The sequence below is a fragment of the Buteo buteo genome, chromosome 16, assembly GCF_964188355.1.
Source record: "Buteo buteo chromosome 16, bButBut1.hap1.1, whole genome shotgun sequence".
NCBI classification, from domain to species: Eukaryota; Metazoa; Chordata; class Aves; order Accipitriformes; family Accipitridae; genus Buteo; species Buteo buteo.
The window spans coordinates 18,134,733-18,157,587 of NC_134186.1; the positions used below are offsets into that span (position 1 = coordinate 18,134,733).

General features: G+C 38.4%; 1 protein-coding gene across 1 annotated transcript in view; it reads right to left on the reverse strand.

Moving 5' to 3' along the window:
• Positions 1 to 1,988: 1,988 nt before the first annotated feature.
• The window catches only part of TRIM66 (tripartite motif containing 66), a 51,318-nt gene continuing 30,451 nt past the window's right edge, over positions 1,989 to 22,855 (reverse strand). Inside the window, exons 11-20 of the mRNA XM_075047068.1 lie at positions 13,357 to 13,629; positions 12,920 to 13,148; positions 9,701 to 9,761; positions 8,802 to 8,976; positions 7,712 to 8,019; positions 6,069 to 6,192; positions 4,494 to 4,568; positions 3,183 to 3,335; positions 2,361 to 2,579; positions 1,989 to 2,045 (exon numbers count right to left, since the gene is read on the reverse strand). Of these exons, the coding sequence (XP_074903169.1) occupies positions 1,989 to 2,045; positions 2,361 to 2,579; positions 3,183 to 3,335; positions 4,494 to 4,568; positions 6,069 to 6,192; positions 7,712 to 8,019; positions 8,802 to 8,976; positions 9,701 to 9,761; positions 12,920 to 13,148; positions 13,357 to 13,629 (1,674 nt within the window). The remainder of the gene's footprint in view (positions 2,046 to 2,360; positions 2,580 to 3,182; positions 3,336 to 4,493; positions 4,569 to 6,068; positions 6,193 to 7,711; positions 8,020 to 8,801; positions 8,977 to 9,700; positions 9,762 to 12,919; positions 13,149 to 13,356; positions 13,630 to 22,855) is intronic.

Sequence of the window (22,855 nt, forward strand, 5' to 3'; positions counted from 1 at the left end):
ATGACAACTAGTACACTTCTATTTTTAATAAAGCTATAATATACCCTGGATAAATTTTATGAAAACAGGTGTTCTCCAAAGCTAATGGTACCATTAACAAACTTACAGCCTTTAAGAAATAGAAGTAGGCTCTTGTTGACTCTGCCCTTCCAGGAAAAGAGGAAGTTGTCAATAGTCTCTCCCATTTCTACCTTTGCCCCTAGGTGAAGGCTATACAGCATATCATTTTTGTGCTATTAATGGTAGAAGATAGGTCTTTGGTGGAGGAATTACCAACTGAGAAAAGGTGATAACTGTAGAAGAAATAAGGGTGATTAATTCAGTTACAAACCTGCACTCCTTTCCCTGTGCCAAGACACTTAACTGTTTTGAGAACAGGAGTTTGACAGAAAACATACATATAGGAATTCACATATAGAAAATGTAAAGGCTGTCCCTTCATCTCACAGTTTTCCAGTCAGCTTATAAGATCCAGATTTTCATTTCTTCAAAGAAAAGAAAACATTAGTTCACTACCAAGTTAATGGCAAACAGTAAGTCACATAGACAGTAGAATATAACATTCACATCTTATTATTTCATATATAAACCTTTACTTTAAAGTGTCATCTAAAATAACATACATGGTTACCAGACCAAATAGCCCATACAAACTATGCTGAAAATATCATCTTTATTTACAGGAACCTAATTAAAATGAACTGTAACTGTGTTTAGGATCTGTAACCGTGTTTGAGATCTACAACAGCCCTTCTCTCAAAGCCAGACCACAGCCCAGCTTTACAGTGCTGGGCATAGCTCTAAGGAGCAAGATGTCCCTCACACACACAAAGAAAGCATTGGCCACCCAAAGATCTGGCTCACCTGCTTCTGGAAGAGGTGGGAAGCAGCTTGCAAACCATCACTCTCTGATCAGGTGTCATGTCTTGTTACGTATCCCACCCTTCGGCCTTTACAATTACATGCTACCCTTTGTTCAAGTGAACTCTAAAATTGTTCTTCTGGCCCTCGGTGGTGTTCTGCCAATACATTGTGGAATTTAGAAAAAAAAAAAGCTTAAACATCCTTTCATTCTGTTTGAGTCTCTACATATGCACATTATCATTATCTTCTAGTACTGTTGGTAATCACAACTACAAGAAATAAGTAAAGAGAAAATCAGGAATATATGACGTTATTTTATAGGCACTTCTATAACCATGTAATTCCTTTCATAGTTAATTTACTGAATTCCAATATCTGCTTTAAAGAAAAACAACTGGCTTGGGTTGTATAAAAATTCTGTTTGAGACCCAAGAAATCCCACACTGCTTTACAAAGAATGAATTAGATGCCAGAAGAATAATTCCTTGCAAACAGAGCATCCAGTATGCACTCAGGAACAGCTCACACAGAGCCCTAGTATTAGCACTATTAACACGTGTTCTTTCGTGATTTAATGAAAATGCTTTGCTTCAAAAGAAACAGCTAATCAGATAATCACATTAGACTGTATCTCATACGCCTTGCGCAGTCAAACTCCCAGAAAAATCATTGAATAAGACAACAGGATTATCGCTTTTATGACTACACATTGAATTTACCACAAAGCGTGGACAACATTCACACTGAGGTTGCAAGATTATTACATGGTTACCTGTGCTCTATAAAATAGAGATGTCATGTTGAACAGATTATAAAACGGTACTGCAGTATTAGATATTATTAGCATGTTACTTTTATTATTAATCATCATTACCTATCACCAAAATATTAGCACTTCAGTGTAAACACTGGAAAACATATACGTGATTTGACAGATTGAATATTACCAGATTCAAACACTTTGGATCTGTTATCTATCCACAAGATCTAGAAATAAGGCATATGGTCAGCAGATTAGGAGAGCTTAAATAAACAGCCCAAGTGCTTTGCTTTCCTCCCACACACCTTAACTCTGTCAGTTATGCTGCTGGATTCCTCATAGCAACTCTCGTATCTTGAGGAGGTCATACCTGAGGAAGGCTGTTAGCTGGCTGAAACATTTTTTTAGTTTTTTCACTTCCCTGTGTACAAAGGAAACAAACAGTGAATAGCTAGAGGGCTTAGTCTTTTTAAAAATCTTGACAGAGTTTTCTGCTAGGAAGGTAACTGTGTGGCCTGAGAGACTTCATTTGTTCATGCTCACACATTTATACACAACTGACATTTTATTCCACTCAGAGGATCTTGACATAAAGTTGTAGAACTGATCACATCTCTGCGATAGAAGCTTGACAGTATTCCCACACAGCCCTGTCAAAACTTCCCATCAGTAGCTGTAAACAGAATTAGCAGGATGGCCACTTTGCAACCAAATGCTTTTGCTTTTGCAATCTTACAGCATGGCGCCGTCTCCTTTTAGGCTGAATGCAGTCCTGTCCATATGATGGCCACTGAAAATCTTGGGGGGGCATTTTGCTATTCTGACTCTCCAATTCTTCAGAATCAGAGTCTTCTTGTTGCATTGAAGGAAAATGCCTATCTGGATAAATCTCCTTCAGTTTGCCCTCAAAGAATACATCTAGGCATCGTCCAGCCTCAGCAACCTCTGAATCTGGCTGTAAGAGAATACATAACCATTCAGTGTTACCACACACAGACATCATCAAGGATCAAAGCCAAAGGACTACCCTACCCTAATGTCTCGCCTTGGTTCTGTCTGCTGCATCTCTATTAGTCTCCTGCACACTTTCTACAGCCCATTAGTCCCTCTGCATTTACAATGTAAGTAAAAAGCAGATGCTGCTATTAAGGAACACATTCCTGCACCTCTAAGAAAAAGAGATGTGCAGTGAACTAGAAAGAATAGCAGTCATCATTGCTTAGGAATTTCTATGCACCTGAATTTTCCCTAGCTATTTTGCTGGCTCTGACTGGCTTCTCACAGCAAACTCAGCATCATTCCAAAAAGTTGCCTCCTAAGATATCCCTCTTTAATTTTAGAACCTTACATATCTCAAGTTGTCAGATCCATATATAACTCTATTTCTGTCATTTAAAAATATATATATATCATTTCCAAAGAGTAAAACTGATTAATACTTCTATTTATCCCAATCCCATATCTGATGTCAATGGAACCAATAGTTACACCAATGTGACAGCTTGAAAGAGCAACCCTCTGGTTTGCATCCCCCCACCGATGCATATTAGAAACCTACATAATTGAACTTTGCACAGTTCCAAAACATGAGACGCACGTCAGTCACAAGTTCCTCAGGTGCAGAATAGTGGGACTTGTCCTTTTTTTGCAGCTTGTTTCGTATGATTGACAAATCCATTGGCCTTTTGATGATCTGATAATAATGCCGAGCCTGCAATAAGAATAAAACACAGGTATGTAACCTTTTTAACTAGAACAATTCCTCTCCATTGACTTCTATCCAAGTTTGGACAGAAGTCACTGCAGAGGATTCCTTGCATCAGGGAAGAGAGCTGTAGTCTTTTGGTGCCTACACTTGCACGTCATCTTCCTGGGTGCCTTTTGGTTTGATTAAAAACATATTGCTTGCAAGAATAATCTTGAATATAGCACACTTCAGTGACTACTTTGCTATTTGCACTTTCTAAAGTTGATCCCCAGATACAAATGTTGTCATTTAACCATAATCAATAATATATGTAACATTGACAATTAGCTAACATTTCCCCCAAGCAGTTATAAAAACAATGTCCTGAGATACTGGCAGCTAATACTGTGGGAAGTAGTCTGCCAAGAGTGACTAAAAATATGCTACTATGTACTCTTTAAAGTTCAACAAAAGCCTTTTTCAAAGGGCACCAGCTACGAGGATATCCCACTCCTTAAATCTTTCAGGGTCAAAACCTACTTGTTACATAATGGGTTCCATAAGTTCATGGCAAGCTTTATTAGGTGGAATATTTTTTATGTTATTGTTTGGACTATTCCTTCACATAAAACCTTTTTTTTTCCTCTCATTTTCCTCCTCCAACTTATTTCACATTGTGTTCTATTGTTACAGTGGCATGAAACTACATCTTCCTTAAAATAGCCAGTTAATATTGAAAATGTTGGGTACATGGATGAAACAGCAGTCTCTACATCTTCCCCTGAACACAGTCACATTACCACCTTGGTGTAAAACACCAGAAAAGAGGGAGTTCAGTTTTATGTCTAAAGCAGACCTCTCTTACAGCAGTGCAACATCCTCCATGTATGCAGCAAGCCAACCTTCTTAATCACTGGAACCCCTCATATACCTTGAGTATCCTACCAGCATCTTAAATTGGCACCCAAATCTGGCCTGAGAACGTTGGCCAGCATTTACCTGCCTCTGACCTGGCACCTTCAAAGCACTTGGCAAGAGGGAAACACCCACCCTTCCCCACAAAGCAATACTGTTCAGAAAAAAAAGCTAATGAATATCTTTCAAAAAGACAAAGGAGAAACTTGCGAGGTGTGCCACAGTATTCTTTGGATTCCCTCTGACCCATGCATGTGCAGTACTTACCAGGGGGCTGACGGGCTCATGGAATGGGAGGCTCATGCTACTGCAGAACAGGGAAAGCACCAGCTTTTCACACTTCTGTAGAAGCCAAATTTGAAATATATTTAAATTCAAAACAAGTGAGTTTCATTCTTGTCCTTAGTTAATCAATCAAACTAACAACAAGGGGAGTTTTCACATAGTCTGTGCATTTCTGATGCAAAATGGCACACTTCACTCTAATCTGGGGGACTTCTTGCCTCATAACATTTTCATAGTTTTGAAAATGAGGATAGTCAAGAAATGCAAGAAAAGAAACATTAGGTAAAAGTTTGTGTATGCATGTAGCTTTCCTGGAAACTCTTGGGGATTCATTGCTATTACTATTTCCTTTCTGCACTCCAGATCTATTCCTTGGCTCTTGACTAAAAGAACAGCAGCAACAGTGTGGAAACAGTTAAATGGAAAATGTTTCACACTGTTCCTATCCATTCATACAAATGGATGTAAGTTATGTAGTTGGTAGTACTGTATGAAAACAATTCCATTTAATCATCATTAACTTGTAAAATACTTATACTTGTCTTTGCTTTTTTTCACTGATGCAAAAAAATGCACTACAAAAACATTATAAGCCATGTTTGCTCACAAGCAATGGAATTTCTAATCAAATCAATTTTCTAAATAGACCCTCACTAGTCAAGATCCCAACTATTTCTGGCCAGTTGTACCCAATTCAGTAGAAACAGGGATCACATCAATGTCAAGAAGTTATGTCCAGCTCTTTATGGACAGAGTAGCTCAGGTCTGGAAACAGCATGGATGAATTTGAGCAGTGCTGTTCCTATGCTCATAGGCCTTGCCAAGGGGCCCCAGTGATCTAAGAACCATTGCTGTTGTCTTTATGTATGGTGCCCAGACTAGACCAATGCCTTATTCTAGGCTTCATTTGTGCAGGACCAACTCTGCATGTGCACTCAGCTGTGCAGACTTAGCCTCCCTGTCCAGTTGTCACCAACATACACAGGACATTTATTTGGAACTCATGGCTTCTGAGTACCAAGTGGACTTTAAGAAAAAGCATATTTTCATGGGAGATTTGGTAGAGGAAACTGATAATGGGGATGTAAAGAGATAAGCTTAAGAAGACCGTATAATGATTTCAATACAACCAAAAGTCAAAAAGTGTCTGCATCACAAAAAATGTTGTTGCAACTGGCCTAAGTAGATGCCTGAAAAGGTGCCAAGTCTTAAAGGAAAAAGATTCAGTGGCAGAAAGCCAGGCAAAGTTGACTCAGGGAAGCTTGTTCTGCTGCTGAGTGTGACTTCCCTGTTCAAAGGAGAAAGGAATTCCAGATCTGCCTGTTTTGTCTTTCTAAAATATGTCATTCATTTTAAAATTGAACAGCGATGTCTACATAGAAGAGAATGATGTAACTGAATACTAACAAGTTACTAACAATGCTTTTGTTGTATTTACTATTCTCTGAAACATTCAAGTGGCAACCAAGTCAAAACAGTCATCTTTCCAATGAAAAGGCAGAGCCTCATGCTGAGATATGTCCTTTTCTAAATAGTACAATATATAGTTATTCCCACCTTCTGGTCAAAGTCATCAAGGCCATATTGTGCATTATAGCTCTGGCTGTAGCGTGTGTTTTCACAGTCATATTCTACCTCCGGCTTCACTGGATTACGGCAAAGCGTGCACACCCACTCTCCCCTGCCAAACAAGAAGCCAGAAACTTGACAGCAACCTTGTCAAATAACAATGCTCACAAATCACTGTATTTGGAAACAAGTCTCATCCTTAACTAGTAGTACAATAGCAGGCAATCTGAAGCCCATTGTACTAGATGTTCTTCAAGAGATTTGAATCTTTAGAAGTGTAATAATTTCAGATTCTACTCATTGCACTTTTTCTGTCACAGAAAAAAAGACAAAATACTAAGTGTTTGAAATCATGTACCGGCAGTGTGTGCACCTGCATTGGTTCAAGTGCTGTTTTTAAAAAAAATATTAAGGAAAAATAGCCAACAGTTGGATCATAAGACAAAACCAGATCTGTTTGATAATTGATATATTTATTATCAATTGGTATGATAATTGACATATTTATCTAAGAAATCAGCATTATCAGAAATGGTCATAACGTGTGCTAGTACACAGGTCCCCAAACCAAAAAGACATAATTCTGCATGGGCATAAGTTTTCTTCCCAGTAGATCCATTTTCAGAAACCTCTTGAAGAATTTCATAAAGGCACTGATGCAACTTCTGCAACATCAGGGCCTGAATAATTATAGATTAAGGTATATTAAATAACTATGATTACAGAACTTTATCTAAGGAAATTAATTTACTTCCTTATAATTTAACTTTGCCTAGGAAGTTTATTTTAAAAGGAAAACCTGGGTTTCACATTGTTTTGAAACTAGATGTTTAATAATGACTTGGCTATTAGAGAAAAGAGTAAAAAGCCAAAAGATGGAAATTCCTGCTTTTTGAACAGAAAGAACAAACCAGAATCTCTAAACTAATATCTGACAATGTATTTTTCTCAGCTGAGACAGTTATTTGGGCTTGGCACAAATGAAGTAGCCTTTGGTCCCACCTGATAACGATTTGTAACAGAATTTAGATTACACACCACCAGTAACGCACATCATTCAGCCTCAACTTTGAAGTTTGGTATGTGGACATACACCTCATTCTGTCTCTTTGTTACGTACAATTCATCTGTGACAAGTTGCTAGAGAAGATATGTCTTAGGGAAACCAACGTCCTAAACATTTCCACAAAAGCCCCAGTAATCCTAAATTTCCCATAAAACTGGGTAGAACACTGAATAGGAACTCACTGGTTGCCCTTTCTTTGTGCTAGTCACTGTTCTTGCAGAGAAGAGCTGACATCTACACCACAGTTGTTACATGAGAGATAGGATTTTATTTTTCTCCAGTGTCGTAAGAATGTTTTTAAAGCTCTGGTCTGCCACCTCCTTTGTTGTACTGGCCAGCTAACTGCAGAAAGGGCATACATGACTGGAAACAGTTCTTGTTAACAATTCATCTAGTTCCTAGTGTGTAAGACAATTCTCCCCTTTACAAGAAAAGTAAGAAAAAAAGGCAAGTGAGAGATGCAGTCCCTGCCCTTGTGTAAGGTTGACACATACAACCCCGAGGATATATTCTGCCCCAAGGCAGTAAGCAGAAACTGAGCATATTAGCGAAATGTCATACATACACTGGAAAGCTGAGCAGGGCTGGAACATGGCAGGAGAGATGGAAGACCTTGGGGCAGTGATCACAGCACAACAGTTCTCCTCCATTAAGACACACAGCACAGAAATCCTCATTTTCAATTGGATTGACTTCCTGAGTAACTGGAGGTTTTTTCATGGCGGAGATGCCATTGCTGAGCTTCTGATCAACAGACAGATTATCTACAGGAGGAGATTGTGTCTGTCCTGCAGCCTGGGATATGAGAAATTTTCTGTCCTCTGAGTTCTTCTCTTTGGATTTCAGTCCTTCAGGTGGACCATCTTTATTTATCTTGAAGGAAGAAAAATCTGGGATCACACAACCATCATTTCCGTATATAAGCATACAGCAGCAGTAGTCATCTGCAGACAAAATGGTTTCTCTGCAGTGAACTCTACTGGAGAGGGCACTGGAGTTCAGCAGGCCCATGCTCAGCTCAACGCCTGCCACTGGCTGGCCAGGTCACCTTGGTCAAGCCATTTCCTCCACATACCACAATGTAATAGCACTGTGAGAGAGCTGTACAGATTTCATATCACAGATGATAGAAACAGGATACTTTACAATCTTATTTGCAAATTTTACAGTGAACAGCTCAAAACAAACAAACAAACAAAAAGTACAGTTTTTTGTTCCCACAGAAATTCCCATTTCCTTCTGTGGAAAGTTCACACTCAAGACTCCAATGAAGCAACAGAATACAAAGCTTTTAAAAATCTTTTACACTGTGATTTCTGGAATCAGTTTCTATCACTCAAATATGCATTCAGGTCAGTTTTAAGCTATTTATACTATATTTGTAACTAGACAGATGAGCCAGGTTGTTTGCTAGATTACAAAAACACTACAGCTATCCAATCCCAGAGACAGACTTCTCAGAAATTGAAGTATCAGGGAGCTACACAGCAAACTAAAAGCTGCATTCTCTATTACTTCAACCCATCACAGAAGTTTCCAAGGGTGGAATAAATCAACAGACTTGTTTAGTGTATAATAACTTTCAGAAACTGTGGGTACAAGCCAGTGAAATAAAGAGGAGAAAGCAGGTAAAGCCTCACGGAAATTCCACTCACCTTTATAGACATACTTGAAGACTGGGTCCCACATTCAGTTATCAGGAGGAAATTGCCCTCCTGCTCATTGTCCTGTGGCTGGAGCTTAAACACTGGGAGCTCCCCCGCTTCTGATGTACATATTTTCAGACGTTCCAGTCGCACGTAGGGGATCTTCTGCTCCTTAGGGCCAGCTCTACAATCAAAATGACAGATGCTTAAATTCAGTCATATTCCACAAAATTCTCCTCCCTACTGAGTTTCAACATTTTTCACACACTATTGTTTGTGCTCCTTTCCCTTTGTAACTGTGACTCTGCTGGCTAAACGCTGAAAATCTGGATGTTTTTTCACATGCCAATTCTTTAAGAAATGTGAGTGCAATCACTTTAAATTAATCATATGTGTAAATGCATTACTAACTTCTGTGCTAAAACTTTGTCCTGCTCTGTATATTTCTGTTTTAATTATTCCAGTTTAAGTCATGCTTGATATTTTTCAGTGTAGCTGGCTTCAAGCAGGAACACAGCACCTCATCAACTTTACTTCAAAATATTATCACAGCAGTAGCTGAAAACAATACTTTATAAGGTTGTTGAGATAATGTTAATCCTGTTCCCACTATATTTTTTAGGTTTAATTGGGGCTAAACAGTTTCTAATTGTTCAAGTGAGATAAGTTTGCAAATACTTATTCATTCTGGAAAATTACACAGAATAACAGAAATACATGAACTCACCACTTCTTTTAAATTGTTGTTTTCAAGTTAAAGAGAATACTTTACAACTTTCATAGTTATTATTGATAAGGAATCTTGCATTCTTTTTAAGTTTTCCATTATCATTAAGTATGACAAATTTTCTAAATACATGCATAAAATTTCATGGCCAGTACTTTTGTATAAAAAAAGACTCTGTTACCTGACATCCTGATTGCTTTTCATATCCATTTCAAAATGTTCCTTTTCACAGTTACTGGAATCTGGAACAGAAGATAAGAAAATGAATAAAATATTTATAATATCAGAGTCAGATTAGGGTAGAAAGTACTTCGATATTCATGTACTTCTGATTGGTGTTTAATATGATATAATAAGTGAATTATGGAATCATTTAATCTATATGTATAGAAAATGTGTATGCTATTTTCTATTCTGGGATACAGTCTTTTCCTTTCTCTTTGCTTTTAACCACAGCTTCTGTACTGAATATGAGGAGCCTTTCCAAAATATTTTGTCAAAATGGTTACATTCCCCGGGGAATTATATATGTACACAGCCAAGCCACTTTCATCCATATACATGGAACAACATAAGTAATCCTCTTTGCTATACAGCCTTCACTTGAAAAAAACAGACCTACTAAGGTCTGAACCCCTGAGGCTCATGAAGTCTCTGCAGTCTCCTGCTCCATGCTAAGCAGCCTTTGGATAATTCTGGTTACTTGAAAACAGGAAGGAAGCTGTGTCTCCCATCTGCCACTGGGGGATGAAAGCTACACTGTATATGATTCCTTTCTATCCTCCAAGGTATGTAACATATAAACATATGAATTCAAAACTATCTGTTATGCAAGTAACTGTAGCTCTTGACTGATAATAGGCGCAAGAGTAACGAAACAACTTTGGAGAAATGGGATGAGGTAGAGATGAATGCCCCAGTAGATACCCTCATAAATACCAGTCCACTTTCAAATTTCATAGTAACTCCTTTTGTTAGGAATCAGTTTGACACAATACTGACAAGAAAACAAACCAAATATCATGGCTATCTGGAGATAAATGAGTGCCAGGAAAATATGGGTTTTTAAAGAAAATCTAGCTCAGGTCAGTGGTACGTAACCCATAGCTTGAAAGCAACGTGCCTCTAAGATACTCTATTGTTCCCAGCCCACAGGAAACACAATACAATCAAGACTGACAAGGAAAAGTGCATCTCATATCACTCCTAAAGTATTCGCTTGTGATTGTTGCTCAGGTGAAGGGTGATAGTCATGGCTCTGGACAGAATTACTAAAGGGTGACAGCACACTGAGCTGAAGGAGCAGCTCTCATTGCATGCTGTCAAACCAGAGGATGTTCTAGTGGTGCTGGGTTCCTAATATTAATCAACGCCTCCATCAGCAACTTGGCTCAAGAAATAATAATACCTGTAAAATTTGTGGAAAACACCACTAGAGGGGTTGCAAACACTGTGGAGAAGGTTTATAATTAAAAAGTGATCTTAATACATCAAAGAAAAAGAATCTCCTAAATCAGTATGACTGAATTGAGGTAACTGTAAGTATTATGCTCATGAAGGATCAGATGAATGTAATCACAAAGGAAAATAACTGACTAGGGAACTGTTCTGTAGAAGAAACTAAGGGTTAATGTGGTCCATTCACTACATGCGAGTCAAAAGGTGAATGCTGTCCTGCAGTGTATTACCAGCAGTGAGGAATGTAAAACACAAGATGTTGATACCCTGGCTCTGCATGGCATCCCAGAGGCCTCAGCTGCAGCACTGCCTTTGGCTGCAGTAATCCTTAATTGCAGAGAACCCAGAATAGCGCAGCAGGAAGGAGGTGGGTTTAAGAAATCACAACCCTGACCCATGAAGAGAGTCTGAAACCATCAGATTTGTTTAGTCTAGGAAAGAGAAGGGGGAGGGGGATGTTTACACAAGCCATGATAAGAAGAGAAGTGTCTGTAAGAGGGAAAATGATGAAATAATGTACAATTTTTAGCACATCCCTTGTGGCTAGAATAAGAAGTATTTTGTTGTAAATTAAGCTGAAATGTTTAGATTTTCTTTTAGAAAAGGATGCATCATTGGAGATATATACCAGAAGCAGTGGGGTTGGGCAGCACAGCAACTGCTGAAGCCAGTAAGTCCTACTGAGACCACTAGCAAAGACAAGTTTGCCTTTGCAACAGAGTTAATCTCTGCCACTGGTGCACACTGCATATGGTGCCTGTATCTCCTCAGGTGTCCCCTCACAGTACACCTTTAAACAGTGAGAGCAGGATGGGAATTGCTCACTCCTGCTCCTTCCTTGTGAGAAGGGAGCAGCATTGAATTCAACACTCTAGTCTTTCCATCCTCTTGCACAACAGGACCTGTGGTTTGCACAGAGCAAATTTGTAGCATCTGTTATAGTAAGATTTTGTATGTTGGGGCTGCTTTCTGTATGTAGTGTCACACAGCCCAAACCAGATACTACAAAGCTGCTCCTCTCAGAGACACTTAAGCCTGACTGAGGCACAGCTTTTTAGGGGTGTGCCCGATTCTTACAACTCACACAAATGATTGTGGCATAATAGTCACAATTTGGCATAGTACATTTAAGAGAAGACAAATACATTTCCTTGGCTCACTGAGCTAGGCCTCCTTTGTACTAATTAGAATTCTCTGAATACAGCATAGAGATAGAAATATTAATTCATCTTTTACAGAGAAAACCAGCCAAATATTGGCATAAGTCACAGGATAACAGCTTGATCCTGCAATCCCTTGCTTGCATGAATAGTCCCATTGACTTTTAGAGTTTGCAGGAATGAGGCTTTACAGTGTAGCACAAGGATGCTGGCAATTTGCCCATGAAAAGAGTTAAGTAAGGTCTAATACTCCATTAAGGCTGAGGAAATAGGCCTTGGCTGAAGGGAGTGTTCCACAGTAGACAGAGCCAAGCAAAAGCACACACTGTGCAATATATTAACCTAACAAAAATTTGCTATGCTACTGATGTGAAGGACTTAGCAGAAGGCACATTACATTTCGGAAGTAATTTTTTTTTTAAATTGAATTTGGACTCTTCAAACCAGCTCTTCAATAGTCATAACTGCAGGTCTCATTAACAGGACTGCTTCTAAGACAACTAATACTCCAGGTACTTCACACAGACACGCTCATTTCTGGTTCATAGATGAAGGATGTTACAAATTCAAGGCATATCATTTCCATGTTTTTCCTCCACAAATGAGAACAAACATGATTTTCCATTGGATTAAATACTCTGATAATATTTGAAGCTTGCTGGAAAAGCACATTTATATGTAAGTACATTAATAAGCATACTGCTTTGCAATGCTTGCAAGGCACAGTGTTAAGAAAGACAGATAGACCAAAACCCTAAATGAAATAATGAAAAGCCTGGTACCTTCTTTGCTTCTAAATTGTCTCATTCTGGCATTCACAGGCAGGAAAGAAGTGTTGCTGAGCAGCTCAGAAGGAGAAGTGCAATGTTGAGATTTTTTGATTGAAAGATTAATAGGTTCTTCCAGCACTTTTTGCATAGAAAGAGTTAATTCATTAACTACATCTTGCCCAGCAGTAGCCAAGCTGTTTTCTAGAGGATGATCTACAGGATTGAAGTCTTCATTTTCCAGCTTCAGGGGAGGGAAAAAAAAAATAATCAAATTTTATTAATAGTTTTCTTTCTTTCCATCTTAAGAAAATAATTTGTAATGAGTCTTCAAATACCAGATAAGGAAAACTTTACTTACTGAAATAGCTGCCTTTGACCGACTGACTAATAATATGTACTATCAATGAAAGCAGACTCCCTTTCAGTAGAGGAGTTTTAGTGATTCCTACCTTGAACTTTGTGCTGCCCTGGAGTGCATCACCTGGTGCAAGGCCAGTGGCAGCCCCAGGGTTCAGGTCACTTGGAGTTCTGCCCAACGCCAAGCTATAGCTGGACACCGACTCTGGTGGAGTATCACAGTCACAAAGCACATTTGGGGACAGGCCAAGTGTTACAGCGGCTGCACCTTGCGTCTGTGGATCGGCCAAGCTAGATAACCTTGTGGAAGGTAATTCCATTTCTAAACCGTCTGAAAAGCCCACAATGTTTAAGGATGCTGAATGCTGGGAAAAGAAAAGAAAAAGAAAAAAACCCCAATATGTTAATAAGATTTTCAGCAGCAAAATGCTACTGTTCTTTCTATACTGGATGAGATACTCTGTTTCATCTATACATAATCAACCAGTTGTGTCACGCGGTCCTGAAAGTATCTACTATAATCTTATACCATTTCCAAAAGCTTTAGAGTTCCTACCATTAAAACTGAAAACTGGAAAAGGAGACTATTCTGTGATTTACAAAAAATGCCTTCCTTTGATCAGACCAAGGGATCCTGATTTTTAACTCCCTACGAAGAATGGGAAATCTAAGCATGTAGAATATCGTACTAAATTAATCCTTGATATAAACCCTCCTAGCTTCTGTTAAGTTATTGCAGAAGAAATAAGATTCAGATCAGAAATTTTATCATTTTATTCAAAAATCATCAGATCACTTTATTCAGAAAGATTCAGAAGAAATACTATTCAGATCTGACACAAGTGGATGAACCTATTGTTACTGTTAATGATGCTGAAAACTTTATGCTAGTTAGTGAGTCTGTCCCACTAAAACCTAAGGTATTTGCCCTTTAACTATCATAGTATAAATCCAGAAACATCTTACATGTACTAACGAGGAAAGGATGTACATGTCTAGTTTCCAAAGAAAAGTAGTATTTACCAAAGTCACTGAAATAGTTTTAGCAACATGCATTTTCTACTGTCTCATGATTTGTCACTGTCAAAACCACAGAAATACTGTCATGCAAAACAAAGCAAATCCGCCCATCTAGGTGACTTCCTTAAGCTGCCTTACTCCTGGAATGTGTGACTGTACTGAAATCAGGACTCTTCTAGCATCCATATGAAGCAAATATAAGCAGTCTTAAGAAGTATGCAGATCTGTGTCATTTGAATATGTAATTTTCCGTTTATTTCATCACAGTTCATTGGTGTTTCACCCTTGATAACTGACTGAATAAATCCTTTTCATTTGACTACAGTACAGTAAGTAGCACTCATAATATAAATGAAGACAAAAGAAATGTGTTGATTGCATCTGAATTAGAGTTTAATTTCATTGTTGTACTTATTTTCCTGCTAGGGGCCTGTGACTTAGAAGTAAATCTGAGACAGAACCCATTTCCTAGATTTAATTAGTATTTTTCTCAACTGTTACTCCATTTTGGATTTTGATACCTTTGTCCATCTTAATCCAACAGTGGTAAAGACAGTAGCCTAGATTGAGCTGTCAGTTGTGCCTGTGTAAATCGTACATAATGCCAAAGAAGTCAGTCTTGAATTCCTCTGCTTGCAATGCATACCACCTGTGTGCTAAGAGAACACTCTGCCCGCAGACATTAATTCCCACCTAAGGATGGAATTTAATTTCCTTTTCCTCAATTTGCAATACACGCTACAGTAGGAGCTTTGCCTGAACAGTGACCACTTATATTTGATGAGACAAAATAGCCTGCATTTGAGACAGAAAGAGGTCAGCTCTTTTGCAGCACTAGGGAAGGTTTGTGCCATTCTACCACACAGTGCTCTAGTAAGTCTGTTTTAAACAGTCCTTCCATGTAGAAGGCACCCCAGAATGTACTGGGTCTCTGCAGCCAGGGTATTGGCCATTTTTCTCCTCTTGAGGAAAATGAATGTCCCTGAATCTAAGCTGTCTGAGCTATAATAGCTTCTTGGAACCAGCTGGAACTAGTCAAACACGTTCTTTCTACCTTACATTTGAGCTGAAAACTAGAAGACAGCAAATGAGGAAATGCATTGTTGGAGGCACAATCTTCCATATACTCTGTCTGATAGAGCATTCCTAAGAATGCTTAGGTTTCAAACCAAAGGAATATATGTAGGTCAGAAAGGAATCCAGCTTTCATGGTCACACATCCTAAAGAAGTCCACAAAGATCAAAATGTTCATTTGCTGTCATAATTTGCTTCTGACGGGTTCCTGCCTACGCAGTGACAAATGTGGCCTATCGAGTACACATTTCCCTTTTCATTCCATCACTCTCTTTATCACAAGCCTTTTTCAGATGACAAAATGAGCATGTGAATTGTTCTCATATCACTTACAGAAAATATAACAAATAAGCAGAATTCGTGCTTGAACTGAACAGATGGACTGTAATCAGCTTTGCCTTTCCCCTTATTTCAAAGTCCATTGTGGGCATTAATTAAGTCCCTGTAAGGTAGTTAGATATTTATTTAGCCAGATTCTCAAAAGCACAAAGCATCCACAAATTCCTGTCTGAGTCAATAGGAACTATGTAATGCTGTGCTCCATTGGAAATGGGCATGCTGAGGCACACATGTGGTCGCCACACCACCCAAAGCTGCATAGCAAGTTAACTGGAGACCTTGTGGCTATTCACTTCTAATCACCACACGCATCTTCCTTTACTTATGTTACGAGAACGTGCCATCATCTATTACATATTGAGATCTGACCCTCTGAAGACCCGACTGTGTGTAACTGTATACACTGCAGGCAAAATGTTAGCCCTACTAAGACAATGGTAGGATTACTCCTGGCTTCGGTGAGACAAGTTTACTTACTGGGAGTAGTCGCTGGGACAACTCCTACTGCAGAAAAAAAGAAATAGACACATGCATAAGACTGTCATAACTAAAATTTTTAGAAAGGTGAAATTCAATTGCATTATATGGCTGTATCTTTTTTACTCTTCTAGCTAGCATCAGTTTCTTCAGAGATCTTTTTAGATTATATAAGCCAATATAAAACCTTACTCTTGTTAAAAAGAAAAAAGAATAATGAGGCCATCAAACTGCCATCTGTCTTTCCCTTGGGGCAAAAGTTAATTTTGTGGTTATTTTAATGATGAAGCAACATTATGATCTTTCAGTGCAAAATATTAAAACTCACAGTTAAGAACAGACACATTCCATTCTGATCCATGGAACTGCTGTCAAGTGTGAAGTGAACAATGCACTGGGAACAAGGCTCATTAATAGCCTATTAATTCACTCCCTAAAATAATCATTTCTTTTGCCATTAGCAAAAATTTCTCTTTTCCCTTGACAGTTCAGCTACTTTTTGCAAATGGGATGCCTTTAAAGAATTGATCTCTGTTTTATAAAAGCTCTATTACTTTTACATTGCACCCTTTGAACAACAACAAGCATTAATTATGCTCTTGGGTAGAGGGTGACTTCAGCTGTAGGTTAATTTTGAAACTTTTGACATTTTAATGTACAGCCTGGCACATCGAACTACATCTGTGTCATTATAAGTGGAATTCTCATTGTCTCATAATTAATTTTGGTCTGATGGTCCTTATAATATAATGGCAGCAGCATCACCACCCCAAAATGCCTTCTACCACAAATTTCATAGCTATGGTAGTGAAAGGTAAGAAGAAAGAACATGCAAAGTGCCTTCAGAGAACAAAAAATAAACATATTGTTCAGTTCAAATATTTCTTTGATCACTGTTGCATTTAAAAAGGTGCAGTGTAAACATGCAGCACTAATACAGAAGAATTCTGAGAAGCAAATACTTACCTTGAAACACTGGGATTAGGATTTGTTAGGATTGTTTTGGCAAGTCTCAAGGCTGTTGACATTAAGTGTCACAGATAAAGAAAGCTAAAACTAGGAACCGCCAATTCTCTTTGCTATAAGAGAAATAACACGCTGCAAATGGTTGCAGAGTAATGAACGGCTGCTATTAAGTGGAGCAATCCCCCTGGCAGCTCATTATGCTAGGAGGTTAAACAAATGTACTACTCCAATCCAGTTGTTTAACTCACCGCACACAGCAGCACTGATAGCACAGTCTACACATGCTTCCTATTCATATTTCCCAATTTTAGAATAGAATCTAAAGGATTTCCTTTCCATTTTTATGAGAAAAAGAATCCAAATCTTCCTTAACATTTTGTCTGAATAAACTGGAGCTCGCTTGAAGCGGAAGGAGGAAGAGATTGTATGGAGCAAGCAGCATCATGTTTTATTTATCCTTTTTTCCAGGTCAAAGGAAAAGGTTTTGTTAAATTAACATTCTGGGAAATGTATCTAATTGCATTAAGCATGAACGCATTTGTGCTGTAAGCAGCTCAATTCTTTAAAGTCAAAAAATAGTCTGATACTTTAGGAATTTGCAGGACCCTAAAGTCCAGGCTGTTATCATTACTTCCTTCACCTCTAATCCCCCTAAAATTAATAGTAATTAGAAAAAAAACCAGCAACAACAAACTCACCCTGGTCCCAAGTTCAGATTTTAAGTCCTAGGGTAGGGTATTAAATTATTATTACTTTCAGTCACTAAGTAGTCACAACATGCTCAGTGCAATATTAATAAAAATAAAACCTGTACTTTGCCCCACAACCCCTCTCCCAAAAATTTCACATGCTTTTAAAGAAAAAAAAAACAAAAACAAGAAACAAAATAAATCACTAGTTAAGCACTTGCCACCGAGATGGAAGAGTTGTCAATAATAAAGCTTAGGACAAATGTGTTGGGGCAAAATACCCAAGAATGCCACCTACAGCAGACTGAGATCAACTCTTCTCTCTGATAATCCTGTAGTAACAGCAGCACTGGCATGTCAGAGCCTAGAAGTTCACATGCATCAAGTCCCAGGAGAGGTTGAGAGGTTCCACCATGAACTGTCACTACATTAGTCTTGCATGAAATGCCACCATTGCATATAATTGGAATAAAACAGAAGCCCCTCTCAGAGTGCTCTCAAGAGTGCTCCTTGGATGGCATGGAATATTTTCTAGAATTTCCCCATTTCAGCTACTTTATGGTGCTTGAGACAGACAGAGCTCTTGAACTTAGAAGCTGGGACTTACTGCAAATCAGAAAGAACAATACAAAAATCAGCATTATAGCACTGTACAAAATTTCCACGTCTTACACCTTGATTACTATTTCTGGTCACCCTGTCTCAAAAAGGATTTATCAAACTCACAAAATATAAGAATAATGGCCAAAGATATAAAGGGCCAAAGTACAGAATGGCTTCCATGAAAAAAAATTACACTAGAGAGACCAGCAATCACTTTTCAGCTTTAAAAACAAATGTTTGAGAGGAAATTCAATATAGACCTATAAAATATGGATATTATGAGGGTGGTGAATATAGAGTGATTATTCACTGGTTTTCCTAACACAAGAACTAGAAGGCAACCTACTGAATTATCAGGCAACAGACTTAAAGTAAGGAAACAGAGGAACTTCTCATGCTATGCAAAACTCAGTTGCTGCTGAATGCTGAGGAGACCAATAGTATTAAAATGGACTCCAAAAATGGATTAGACAAATTCACAGAGGAGGGGACCATGAAGAGCTACAAAACACAATTGTCTGGGTACAACCTTCATATTGGAAAGTCCCTAACATGCTGTTTTTCAGAAGCTGGGATAGTGTATCATAAAAGGATCAGTTTATATTCGTCTGTTTATTATACCCTTTCCTAAGAATCTGCTATTGGCTACAGCTATACATGAACAGATACAGCTGTTCAGTAATAATTTACTAATTAAGTGCATGACGTATTCAGAGATTTATTTTAAGCAGAAGGTGAAATAATAGCTCAAGAGAAGAAACCCTCAAAGTTTTCTAAGGAACATAACCAAACGTGGGTTTGACAAACACTGTCCAATCTACTCACAGCTGATCAGTGTCCCAGAAGGCAGAACCACAAATGCCCAAGCCAGTTAGGTTTTTCGGATGAGTGGGGATGGTACAGAGTAGTCTACTGCCCAGGACCCAAGCCAAGAGCTGGACAAGGCAAGGAATCCTCCCTCGCAGAAGAAAGGCCCTGCTTCTAACTAGAGAAAGGGGTACAGTTATGGATCTGAGGAGGAGAGATGTCCAGCTGGCCCTGCAACAATGCCAATGTCTGTTGCAGCAGTACCTGAGGCTCAAACTACAAATTTGTGCTATAGTACAGTAATTATGACATTTCTTCAAATGCTAGGTACAGCCTTTAGACCTCTTGCTCATCACAGCCACAAATGACAATTAGGTACATGTAAGCAAAACAGGAATTTTATGCCCTTTATTACACTTGAAAACACAATTAGGCCAAAAATATCTTATTATTTTCGCCTCTGCTCCAGAATAGATGACCTCTCCAGTCCTGTGCGCAAATTAATAACTCAATATCATACTATGTAAAAGCAACAGGAGGACCGTATCATTGCAGAAGGTTGGTAACCCTTTCCACAAAATTGTTAATCTAACTGAGTACTCATTCCTTCACACTGCAACTTAGCAATTCAATAGCTTGTATAAAATCTGTTTACCAGAGCTTGCCACAATTCCCCAGAAAAAAAGTGCAGGTATCACAAAAGTTATTCTGAGATTTGTCCTCTGTCTTGCTGGCATTCTTACTGGAGAGGCTGGGTATTTGACAGGCATGGAGACAGAATAACTCCATGATCCAAAACAGAGGTCCCAGCTACATGAGTGAAATATACTGACAGGGGAGCGTGAAGAGAAAATTGTATCCATTTGTACATAGACAGGAAACTTTCATTTCTAGTGTTGCATTCTTAAAAGGTGCTAATCAAGCCCAAAGTTATGCTAAGTGCAGTACTTGACTTATGTCAAACAATCAATGGTCTAAGTATAGAAACATTTATTCTGCACAAAAAATTCAATTCACAGAGAAAGAATAGTTAGAGGAATACACAGGAAGACAGGAAGGCTGAAAAAATATCACCATTAATGTTCCAAAAACAGTGAAATGAATGAAAATAAGCCCACACATAGCTGAAGTTACATGTTTAGAGACTATACTATACACATACATAGAGAGCAGGTAGGCACAGACAGGAATTACTCTGAACTTTAAGAGAGCAATAGCCTTGATGCCAATGTTTCTGATCAACACCAGCTAGAAAACCTTACTTTATATGACTGGAAAGCCAAAATTTTGTCTGCTCATTGAAGCTAGATTTATTTTTTGTCCTGATAGATGGTGAAATCTAACACACAAGGACATTTTACAAGTGCACAAAATGTTTCATCCTTGCTTCTCTCCTTCTCCTTATCAATAAACAGCTTTAAATGTGAGGGACAGAAAACAGTACTCATCAGAGTAACTTGAACAGACATTCTTTGAACTCAGAGGCACTCACATGGCATATGTGTGCCTCACACCGTGGTGTAACGGCTGCACCAGCACTTGTCTGGGATGATCTGAATAACGTACTTGTGGTTTCCCCGTTTATGAGTAATGTTTTGATCCCAAACTATTAATAGCATCTGCTCTATATTGCTTCACACATAAATATGATCCCATATGCAGACAATTCACCTAGTTATCAGCCAATAGTATCAAATGCATAGCATAAACATGTTTCAAAATTAATGCACAGATGTTTAATTACATGAGCAATCAAGTCTTGCTCCCCTCCAAAATAAAGGAAACCACTGGGCTAATGGAAGCTTTTATTTTTTTGACAGATCTTGGCAAACATACCACTAAACAGTTAATTCTGAGTTTTTCTACATCATGGTTCACACTGCTTTCTTGTTAATGAGAGAATCTCAGTAGCCAGAGAATTACCTACTCCACTAGGAACGCTGTGCACAACGAACCCTGTTAGAGTTCAACAGAACTGCAACACAAGGCCGAGAAGTCCAATACCAATTATTCTCCAAAAGGCAGAATACATCTCTTCTCCAGGTAGCAAAAGGTTTCTCTAGCCATCTTCTCCACCGTATTTTCCAAGTGCAGTATTTTAGACTTCACCACTTTCACTTTTTCCATGTCCTCCAAGAACTTGAGAGAGATTAAATGTTCTGAATACAGGCCATATGAAAATAAATAGACAAATACCTCTACAGAAATTTTTGTCTGGACATGACCGTGAAAATATTTAATCAGGTGAAACAGAGATGAGAATCAATAGACATATCCCCTTGTTCTTAAATAGGAACCAATCTCCTATTTAAATGTAGATTTAATCTAATTGTCAGCAAAAGCAGACATCTTTAAACAGCATTCATGAAGAATCTATTTCAAGGGTTTCCTTATTGTCCTGCTTCCCTTCATCATTTCTAATTAGCCACTGCCAGAGCTGTCAGTACATTATGGCTTCATCCCAAACAGCTCATTACAAGAGATAAATACAATCAAAGATGGGGGATACTGTAGCTGCTGAATGTCCTCATTTCTTGCAGAGGTACCAGGAAACTAGTAAAAAAACCAGAGACATCCGTGCTTTCTGCACAAGAGCATACATTTCTCAGCACCATTAGAAAAATTTCCATTTTTTTTTTCTAGGAGCATCCTCCTCTTGGTGCCTTCTCAACTTGTACAGCAATGAATCAGCCCTTCTTCCTTTTTTTCTCCTCTTTTTCCCATCAGACTACACTAGGCTCTCTCTTGCACACCTGCTTCCATTTTCTACCCTCTTTCTGACTTTTCTTGTTTAAGCTGTTGGGAGTAACCTTCCTTTACAGGTCCAGAAGAAAAAGGACAGCTTCTTCAACATGCATGTAGAAAAAGCCTCTGAAAGCTAGTTGGTTAGCATCATCATTCATTTTCACAAATAACTTTGAGGGTGTGTCTGCATTACAAGAAAAGTATATGCTTAGGTTCATGGTCTTGCTCAGGGCTTAAATACATACCTTCAATTTTTACAGTCATATCCTAAAGTAAAGGTAGCCCTATCCTAGAAAATTTGCACAGCTTTCCTCAGTCCTGTGCTCTGTCATCAGAGGTTGAGGGAGATCTGCCTCCACATGTGAAAGTTCAGAACCAAAGAGCATCATGTCAGAATGTTGTGATACCATCAGCCTGATCCAGAAATTTCATAACATCTACAGGATTAAGTTAGCAATTGCAGATTTCTTTGTGGCTTCCAAATCTGATTTGCATGCTGCTTCCAGATCCTCAGTAATCATTACCTTTCTATGTCTCTACAATTCCCAAAAGGATCTCCACCAACTTTCTGAATGGGTATTTCATCATAAATATGTTGGGTCAACAAAGTTACATACTAAATAAAGAAGGATAAAATAACTTCCTTTTGGGGCTAGTAAGGAAAGACAAGTTTTTCCACAATATTCCACACACAAATTCCAAGAAAAATATCCACGAAACACTTCTACATGGTACAGAACATGAGTCATGCACAAAAGTACCAAACAGATTTGAGCAACCAGAATATGAAGTGTTGTCTGGAGTGTTTTAAACAAACTGTACAGAGAGGTAAAAGGCAGCTTCTCTGTCTCAAATGCACAGGTGATATCC